This window comes from Neomonachus schauinslandi, chromosome 13, assembly GCF_002201575.2.
Source record: "Neomonachus schauinslandi chromosome 13, ASM220157v2, whole genome shotgun sequence".
Lineage (NCBI taxonomy): Eukaryota > Metazoa > Chordata > Mammalia > Carnivora > Phocidae > Neomonachus > Neomonachus schauinslandi.
Window position 1 is genome coordinate 31,690,086 of NC_058415.1, and position 10,732 is coordinate 31,700,817.

A 10,732-nucleotide genomic window follows, 5' to 3' on the forward strand; every position below is an offset into this window, starting at 1 on the left:
AACCGAGGTGAAAGACCCTTAGCTCTGCATCATATTTTACTCTTTCCTAACTAGCATATGGTCCAGTTCATTTTTGCTTCTCCACTAAGAGGTAGTTTGGTGCCTGCTTCTTGCTTTGAAAAGTTTGTTCCTATTTCCTCTCAGCTCTTTCACTTTATGAAACTGAAGAGGGCAGCAAGGTAACCTGGCCTTCCTTTATTAGGGCAGTTAGAAGCAATTGATTAAGCTGCAGAGTAATGGAAAAGCCTTGTTTCACCTAGTTTGATCTTAGATTCTTTTCACATACTTGAACAACCTACATATTTCTGTGAAGCTAGAAGTGAGTTAATAATGCCAGTTAGGGGTGGCAATCATTCTGAATAAAGGTGCCTATAAGCACCAAGGCATTCCACTCATTAATGTGAAAATAGTATTTGTCCTTTTCCTAGCTCTTTAAGAAGATGAAGTATGTATATCTCAATAGGTATTACATAAATAAGATGGAATACTAGCCCTAGAAGTTTGGCTACATTTTCTTCTACCTCCCAGAGATTTAATGCATCTACCTTTGAGATAAAAAAGATAACTTGGTAAACTTTAACTATTTGACCACATTTATAAAAGTTTTTTTTTTTTTAAACGAAACACTTTGAGTTTATTTACTTTAACAGTATAACTGATCAAGAGATCTGAATAGATTAGACGTTTAGTCATAAGGTCAATTTTTTTTTATTTGAGCCTACGTAAAATTATACCCTGAAAAAGTATTTTGTATCATACCTGAATTTACCAAATTGGGTGTGTATGTGTTTTAACCTTACATGTTCTCAGTGGTTTCTTTTCACTTAAGTTAGGAAGTAGGTATCTGAGAAGAAGAATACTAATTTTAAATAGATTCTAGTTTGGTGGGGTCTTCTGGGGGGGGGGTTGTTTTGGTTTTTTGTTTTTGTTTTTTGACAGGACTAAGTTCTCCCAAGAAAGGTCTTCTTACATAACCTTACTGATTAATTACTACTAAGTGAGTACACATACTAAGGAAGCTTCAACTAAATCAGGTGCTGCTTCTCACTCAGTGTTCCTCCTTGTTCACATGTCATAGTAAAAATAGTGATCTGGAGGAGCCAAAAATCTTTATTGTCATGATTTAACACAGACATTTGAATGCTTCAGTTTTACTTAAATTTTTTACTCAAAGTCTTTAAACGATATTCTCATATTAAACTTGTTCTTTAATAGCTTCTAAACATTAAGGATTCTCTATCGTCTGGAATGTGGAAAGTAGACCTAGAAAGGTCATTTGTACCTTGCTGACAAATTTATTTTCCTGGATTTCTTTCTACATTATTCCAGCAATTTACCTCACTCCCTTATCAAAAATAAATACTACAACAATCACTTGCTTTAGTTTTCCAACTTTCTCCCTTCCCTCAACAAACGTTATTTTAAAAAAATTCCATGTATTTCTAGTTGTTTTCTATTATACGTGGCACAGATGTTATTACTTTCAGAAGAACCCTACAGGCTATCTGAGAACCAATCCCCTGGCTTGGGGGTGACATCAGAAAACTGATTTGTCTTCTCTGCTGGTGGGGGAAAGCATAATCCTATTATCTGGAATAATATGGAAAGAATCATAGAATCTTAACCATCAGGTAAGGCATAATTCACCTTTTAATTGAGCTAATAATGCGATTATATACTTAAAGATTACTTGGTATAAAGAATTTGTTTTATTTTTTAGGGCATTGGCCCTAAACTGTGATGCTCCATTGGATGATAAAATTGGAGCAGAGTCTCGGAATTGGAGAGCTGGTAAGCCAGTCAGAGTGATACGCAGTTTTAAAGGGAGGAAGATCAGCAAATATGCTCCTGAAGAAGGCAACAGATATGATGGCATTTATAAGGTGCTCTATCTGGCATGACATCTTGTTAGTCATTCTTCCTGGGCTTTCAAGACAGGGTTGCCAAAGGGAACTACTCTACTGGGGTGGGCTAAAGGAAAGAGTAGATCACCTTAGTTGGTACTTCTGCTTTTTCTGGAAATGTAACAGATATACAAAGTGAGCTTCTAACTTTGATACTTTTCTCTTAACACTTATTTGAAGTCTGTAAGGGCAGAGTTACATTTTGAGTTAAGCTTTTTGTGAGTATATATTCTCTATGATAAAACTAAATAATGTGGCCATTGTAGATACTGATTCTTAGATCTTTATAATTATTTTAATTGTAATAGATTTTCAAAGCCAAGCACGTTATAATTTGTAAAATAGGTTGTTTGTTTAAAACACGGAGGCATTTACTGCCACCATTTTTATCTGTTATGCAGGAATCTATTCATGAGCATAATCTTGTTAATATTTCAAGTTTATAGCAATGTGTACTTATATGGGAGCTATCTTAATTAGGAAATAAGGTCAAAACAATATCTTAGTGAATATTTTTTATTTACTGTTCCTACAACAAAGCAAGCATCTTTTGAAGTTGCATTTAGTTCAGTCAAGTATACTTAAACTAGTAATATATTATGAATAAGTCTAAATATTAAATCTCAAACTAATACAAAATACTGTGATTTAGGTGGTGAAATACTGGCCAGAAATTTCATCAAGCCATGGATTCTTGGTTTGGCGCTACCTTTTAAGAAGAGATGATGTTGAACCTGCTCCTTGGACCTCAGAAGGAATAGAACGGTCAAGAAGACTATGTCTACGTTTACAGGTTAGATTACATTTGTCTAGGCTACTTGTATGTTCATAAAAATGTGCACCTCTGTAGTATCTTTGTGCCTTAACACTGGATACAACTCATGGCAATTGATCAGTGGACTTTAAGGGGTGAGGAATGAAACCATGCAAGTATACAGAAGGAAAACAAGTAAAAAGGTGGCATTCTAGGTGTCAAACTGCCCTAAGACCAAGAATTGTGCTTGGGAAAAGCCAGGCCTTCAATGAAAAGTAAGATATTTCAATTCAATTTGGAAATGACTTGAAGAATGAGGGAGAGGGATACATAAAATTTACATAAAGGAGGCCTTAAGAAGGGAAGTTTATCCTAGAGGGCACAGGGGGTGTGTCTCTGGTAGGGGAAGGGGGAGGTGGCTTGTAAGAGTGGTCTGCTTCCTACCCTTCTCACTTTTCCTCACCCCTTTTTTCTCTTCCCCCTCAAAGCTGCTTCCCTGTCCTGTCACCACCTTTAGTGCTTTGCCTTTTTTTTTTCCCCTTTGCCCATGTTCAGCTGTTAACCCATTTAAGACTTTGTTGGTTTTGTGTGCATAATGGATGGTATGGCTACATTCCCCGTCCACTGCCTATGCACCCTAGACTTTGTCCCTGACACTGACTTCAGAGCATGGTTTAAGTTCATCCTCCCATCATTCCCCATTGTTGTGCTTCCTGTAAAGACTACCAGCTTTTCATTTCCCCTGGCTCTGCCCACACTGCATGTGTAGGGGCTGAACTATGGGCAAGTGTCTGACCACCCAGGCAGGTGAGTGTGTGTTTTCTAGTGCAAGTCTGTGTCTGTTTTTGTTTTCTTTTTAAACTCGTAGAATTAATTGTTTCATTAATTAAATGAGACCCATCGGCTGCTAAAATAACTGCCAAAATAATTCTTTTTATAACAATATAAAAATATAACTTGTTAAATCCATTTTTAAAAGATTTTTTCAGATTCATTGTTCAGCAGAGCAGTGTTCTAGATAGGTTAGATTTGAAACTGTAAGCAGAAGCATGTAAGCCCATCTACTATGATAAGTTAATAATATCATTGATGGGGCCTAAAACATGTTGAGTTTTAAATACCAGTGTTAATCAATAAAGCATGTCCCCCAGAAAAGGGTAGCCAGTAAAACACAAATAGGTAGACTTTATTCCTTAAACTCGAACCTTTAGCTGATAAAGAATTAGTAATTTAGTGGCTTTTGGTCTTCTAAAAGCCCCATCCCCCCTATTTTGGTAGATAAGAAATTTAGCCCTTAATGTTGGGGGGGTGGGAGTTGTTTTGTTTTGTTTTTTAAAGATTGGCTCCACAATTGAGTGTAATACCATCTGTATGAGTACTGTACTGTACTCTGTGGTTGATCTTCACTTACTTCATATCTAGATTCTTCTCTTCCTTAAACTTCTTAAGCCACCTAGTCAAATCTCCTGAAAACTTGTCTTTCCTCTTTTAGATCTGAAACTAAGATCATTATTTTATAAAATGAAATATCTTAACAGTCATAACTACATGGTGTTACACTGAATTGGGGATTTTAATAGTCTTCTGTCCTTTAAATGTCTGTTTCCTTTATATAAAGTCTCTCAGTTTAGGAAAATATACTCTTCATCCCTCCCCTTTTTAAATTTCTCAGCAGCATCTAGAACAACCCTCCCCCCCGCCACTTCTTTGCAAAGCTTAAATCTATATTGTACTTTTTCCCCTATCAGTATCCAGTAGGTTACCCTTCAGATAAGGAAGGGAAGAAGACTAAAGGACAGTCAAAGAAGCAGGCCAGCGGAGCCTCAAAAAGGCCGACTACAGATGGTAGGTAATGATTACAGGCATAAGTCCTAAAAAGGTAGTTACTCATAAAGAAAAATATTAAGAGAATAAATTGAGAAACTCATAAGAAAAGCAATATTTGGGAGTGGTGGAAAGGCGCGGGACTTTTTGTGTATTTTAGTAGTGTTGGAGCCAAAACAACAGCAAATGTAGTATTCTAAACTCCAAGGGAAGTCAGGTGCTGCTTTATGCAGGTTATCTTCGTGCTAAACATTAATGGTGCCAGTTAACTCTTTGATCTCATAGTTCTGTTTGGAATCACTCAGAAGTCTGCTTATGTATTTTTAAATAAATCTAGATGGTTGTCCAAGTGCCTCCAAAGTGTTAAAAACACCAGATTCAGCAGAAGCAGTTGAGGCTTTCCAACTAACCCCTCAACAACAACATCTAATTAGAGAAGATCACCAAAACCAGAAGCTATGGGATGAAGTGCTTGCATCTCTTGTGGAAGGTCCAGTATGTAAAGGTTTTTTTTAATAATAATGTTCTAATATTAACAAATAGTGAAAAATAATATTCTTTGCAAGTCAGTCAAAACTTGATGTTTTTATGTAATCCTCTCATCCAGTAGCCACTACCTTTCAGAAATAATCTGAAGTAATACTTAAATGCTTTTAAATTGATTTTAGGCCTCTTAGTTGTTGGTTTTGACCTCTCTGTGCCTGAACTTATTCATTTATGTTGAAGGCATGATGAAGGCACTGTTCATGGGAAGAATTTTTGGTTTGTATAACACAATTTAAAACTCATTGGGAAATTTTTTGCTGTAGTTCAAAGTTATTCTGATGGTGTAAATCTTAAGCAATTCAGCACATGTTTAACCTAGTGGTTAAAAAAAAACAAACTGTTAATTTATTTAAATACTTTATATGTTTTAGATTTTTTCCCCATTTTTTGGTAATCATGACATTTTAAAGTGAAAAGGAATTACAACGGATGTGTTGATTTTGTGTTACACTGTATTTTGCAAATGAAGCTTTCTTATCAAATTCCAGAAGCTGGAATTTGCAAATATGAATTGTCTATTCCTTCTTTGTTCACTTGCTTTTATTTCTTTAATTTTGCTTAAAATTAGAATATTCCATTTTATTAGATAGTAACCCCTTATTAGGTGTGATATAGTTACTTTTCTGGGTTTTTTCCTCCGTGCCACTATTGTGGGTGAGCTTGAATTTTTATCCTGTCATCGTCTAATAATTTCTTCTTTTCCAGTGTTCCCTTTATTTCGGTACATTCATTAGCCAGAACTTCTCATGTGTGTGAAATGGGGTTAGTTACCTTTCTGTCTAAATTTAGAGCGAACTCTCAGTTTTTGTGTTGCTTTTTATTGAGAAATAGTGATCATATTAAGGAAGAATGTTCCCTGGTACAATTTTTAACATCCATTTATCTATTTATAGTCATTTATGTATATGTATTTATATATATATATATATATATGTATTTTAACATTTTATTTTTAAGTAATCTCTACTCCCAATATGGGACTCAAACTCAGAACCCCCAGGTCAAGAGTCACATGCTCTACAGACTGAGCCAGAGGCACACAGGCTTCCCTATTTATTCATTTTATTTTATTTATTTATTTTTTATTTTATTTATTTATTTTTGAGTAATCTCTACGCCCAACGTAGGGCTCAAACTCACACCACCAGGATCAAGAGGCTCATGCTCTACAGACTGAGGCAGCCAGGTGCCCCTAATTTTTTTTTTCCATTTTTTTAAGTTAATCACCATACATTACATCATTAGTTTTTGATGTAGTGTTCCATGATTGTTTGCATATAACACCCAGTGCTCCGTGCAGAACGTGCCCTCTTTAATACCCATTACCAGGCTAACCCATCCTCCCACCCCCCTCCCCTCTAGAACCCTCAGTTTCTTTCTCAGAGTCCATAGTCTCTCATGGTTCATCTCCCCCTCCGATTTCCCCCTTCATTCTTCCCCTCCTGCTATCTTCTTCTTCTTTCTTTTTTTTTTTTTAACATATAATGTATTATTTGCTTCAGAGATACAGATCTGTGATTCAACAGTCCTGCACAATTCACAGCACTCACCATAGCACCTACCCTCCCCAGTGTCTATCACCCAGCCACCCCATCCCTCCCACCCCACCCCCCACTCCAGCAACCCTCAGTTTGTTTCCTGATTTAAGAATTCCTCATATCAGTGAGGTCATATGACACATGTCTTTCTCTGTTTGACTTATTTTGCTCAGCATAATACCCTCCAGTTCCATCCACGTCATTGCAAATGGCAAGATCTCATTCCTTTTGATGGCTGCATAATATTCCATTGTATATATATACCACAAGAGGGACATCTTGGCTCTTTCCACTGTTTGGCTATTGTGGACATTGTATCTATAAACATCGGGGTGCCTGTACCCCTTCAGATATCTACATTTGTATCTTTACGGTAATACCCAGTAGTGTAATTGCTGGATCATATGGTAGCTCTATTTACAACTTTTTGAGGAACCTCCATACTGTTTTCCAGAGTGGCTGCACCAGCTTGCCTTCCCACCAAAAGGGTAGGAGTGTTCCCCTTTCTCCGCATCCCCGCCAACATCTGTCCTTTCCTGATTGCTAATTATAGCCATTCTGACTGGTGTGAGGTGATATCTCATTGAGCTTTTGATTTGGATTTCCCCAATGCCGAGCAATGTTGAGCACTTTTTCATGTGTCTGTTGGCCGTTTGGATGTCTTCTTTGGAAAAATGTCTGTTCATGTCTTCTGCCCATTTCTTGATTGGATCATTTGTTCTTTGGGTGTTAAGTTTAAGAAGTTCTTTATAGATTTTGGATACTAGCCCTTTAGCTGATACGTCATTTGCAAATGTCTTCTCCGTTTGTCAGTTGTCTTTTGGTTTTGTTGCTGTTTCTTTTTTGTACAAAAGCTTTATATCTTGATGAAGTCCCAATAGTTCATTTTTGCCCTTGCTTCCGTTGCCTTTGGCAATGTTTCTAGGAAGAAGTTGCTGCGGCTGAGGTCGAAGAGGTGGCTGCCTGTGTTCTCCTTTAGGATGTTGATGGACTCCTGTCTCAGATTGAGGTCTTTCAACCATTTGGAGTCTATTTTTGTGTGTGGTGTAAGAATATGGTCCAGTTTCATTCTTCTGCATATGGCTGTCCAATTTTCCCAACACCATTTGTTGAAGAGACTGTCTTTTTTCTTTTTTTTTTTTTTATTTATTCTTATGTTAATCCCCATACATTACATCATTAGTTTTAGATGTAGTGTTCCATGATTCATTGTTTGTGCATAACACCCAGTGCTCCATGCAGAACGTGCCCTCCTCAATACCCAAAACCAGGCTAACCCATGCTCCCACCCCCCTCCCCTCTAGAACCCTCAGTTTGTTTTTCAGAGTCCATCGTCTCTCATGGTTCGTCTACCCCTCTGATTTCCCCCCCTTCATTCTTCCCCTCCTGCTACCTTCTTCTTCTTCTTTTTTTTTTTTTTATTAACATATATTACATTATTTGTTTCAGAGGTACAGATCTGAGATTCAACAGTCTTGCACAATTCACAGTGCTTACCAGAGCACATACCCACCCCAGTGTCTATCACCCAGTCAACCCATCCCTCCCACCCCACCCCCCACTCCAGCAACCCTCAGTTTGTTTCCTGTGATTAAGAATTCCTCATATCAGTGAGGTCATATGATACATGTCTTTCTTTGACTTATTTCGCTCAACATAATATCCTCCAGTTCCATCCACGTCGTTGCAAATGGCAAGATCTCATTCCTTTTGATGGCTGCATAATATTCCATTGTATATATATACCACATCTTCTTTATCCATTCATCTGTCGATGGACATCTTAGCTCTTTCCACAGTTTGGCTATTGTGGACATTGCTGCTATAAACATCGGGGTGCACATACCCTTTCGGATCCCTACTTTTGTATCTTTGGGGTAAATACCCAGTAGTGCAATTGCTGGATCATATGGTAGCTCTATTTTCAACTTTTTGAGGAACCTCCATACTGTTTTCCAGAGTGGCTGCACCAGCTTGCATTCCCACCAACAGTGTAGGAGGGTTCCCCTTTCTCCGCATCCCTGCCAACATCTGTCGTTTCCTGACTTGTTAATTTTAGCCATTCTGACTGGTGTGAGGTGGTATCTCATTGAGGTTTTCATTTGGATTTCCCTGATGCCGAGCGATGTTGAGCACTTTTTCATGTGTCTGTTGGCCATTTGGATGTCTTCTTTGGAAAAATGTCTGTTGATGTCTTCTGCCCATTTCTTGATTGGATTCTTTGTTCTTTGGGTGTTGAGTTTGATAAGTTCTTTATAGATTTTGGATACTAGCCCTTTATCTGATATGTCATTTGCAAATATCTTCTCCCATTCTGTTGGTTGTCTTTTGGTTTTGTTGACTGTTTCCTTTGCTTTGCAAAAGCTTTTTATCTTGATGAAGTCCCAATAGTTCATTTTTGCCCTTGCTTCCCTTGCCTTTGGCGATGTTTCTAGGAAGAAGTTGCTGCGGCTGAGGTCGAAGAGGTGGCTGCCTGTGTTCTCCTTTAGGATGTTGATGGACTCCTGTCTCACATTTAGGTCTTTCAACCATTTGGAGTCTATTTTTGTGTGTGATGTAAGGAAATGGTCCAGTTTCATTCTTCTGCATGTGGCTATCCAATTTTCCCAACACCATTTGTTGAAGAGACTGTCTTTTTTCCATTGGACATTCTTTCCTGTTTTGTCAAAGATGAGTTGACCATAGAGTTGAGGGTCCATTTCTGGGCTCTCTATTCTGTTCCATTGATCGATGTGTCTGTTTTTGTGCCAGTACCATACTGTCTTGATGATGACAGCTTTGTAATAGAGCTGGAAGTCCGGAATTGTGATGCCGTCAGCTTTGCTTTTCTTTTTCAACATTCCTCTGGCTATGCGGGGTCTTTTCTGGTTCCATACAAATTTTAGGATTATTTGTTCCATTTCTTTGAGAAAAGAGGATGGTATTTTGATAAGGATTGCATTGAATGTGTAGATTGCTCTAGGTAGCATTGACATCTTCACAATATTTGTTCTTCCAATCCATGAGCATGGAACGTTTTCCCATTTCTTTGGGTCGTCCTCAATTTCTTTCATGAGTATTTTATAGTTTTCTGAGTACAGATCCTTTGCCTCTTTGGTTAGATTTATTCCAAGGTATCTGATGGTTTTGGGTGCAATTGTAAATGGGATCAACTCCTTAATTTCTCTTTCTTCTGTCTTGTTGTTGGTGTATAGGAATGCCACTGACTTCTGTGCATTGATTTTATATCCTGGCACTTTACTGAATTCCTGTAGGAGTTCTAGCAGTTTTGGGGTGGAGTCTTTTGGGTTTTCCACATAAAGTATCATATCATCTGCAAAGAGTGAGAGTTTGACTTCTTTGCCAATTTGGATGCCTTTGATTTCTTTTTGTTGTCTGATTGCTGTGGCTAGGACTTCTAATACTATGTTGAATAGCAGTGGTGATAGTGGACATCCCTGCCGTGTTCCTGACCTTAGGGGGAGAGCTCTCAGTTTTTCCCCATTGAGAATGATATTCGCTGTAGGTTTTTCATAGATGGCTTTTATGATATTGAGGTATGTACCCTCGATCCCTATACTCTGAAGAGTTTTGATCAAGAAAGGATGCTGTACTTTGTCAAATGCTTTTTCTGCATCTATTGAGAGGATCATATGATTCTTGTCCTTTCTTTTGTTAATGTATTGTATCACATTGATTGATTTGCGGTTGTTGAACCAACCTTGCAGCCCAGGGATAAATCCCACTTGGTCGTGGTGAATAATCCTTTTAATGTACTGTTGGATCCTATTGGCTAATATTTTCGTGAGAATTTTTGCATCCATGTTCATCAGGGATATTGGTCTGTAGTTCTCCTTTTTGATGGGGTCTTTGTCTGGTTTGAGGATCAAGGTAATGGTGGCCTTGTAAAACGAGTTTGGAAGTTTTCCTTCCATTTCTATTTTTTGGAACAGTTTCAGAAGAATAGGTATTCATTCTTCTTGAAATGTTTGGTAGAATTCCCCTGGGAAGCCATCTGGCCCTGGGCTTTGGTTTGTTGGGAGATTTTTGATGACTGCTTCCATTTCCTTAGTGGTTATAGGTCTGTTCAGGTTTTCTATTTCTTCCTGGTTCAGTTTTGGTAGTTGATACATCTCTAGGAATGCATCCATTTCTTCCAGGTTATCTAATTTGCTGGCATAGAGTTG

The 10,732-nt window shown here is 37.8% G+C and overlaps 1 protein-coding gene across 1 annotated transcript in view; it reads left to right on the plus strand.

Moving 5' to 3' along the window:
* The window catches only part of UHRF2 (ubiquitin like with PHD and ring finger domains 2), a 93,315-nt gene that overhangs the window by 74,218 nt on the left and 8,365 nt on the right, over window positions 1–10,732 (plus strand). Inside the window, exons 11-14 of the mRNA XM_021682408.1 lie at window positions 1,721–1,883; window positions 2,557–2,697; window positions 4,407–4,503; window positions 4,820–4,977. Of these exons, the coding sequence (XP_021538083.1) occupies window positions 1,721–1,883; window positions 2,557–2,697; window positions 4,407–4,503; window positions 4,820–4,977 (559 nt within the window). The remainder of the gene's footprint in view (window positions 1–1,720; window positions 1,884–2,556; window positions 2,698–4,406; window positions 4,504–4,819; window positions 4,978–10,732) is intronic.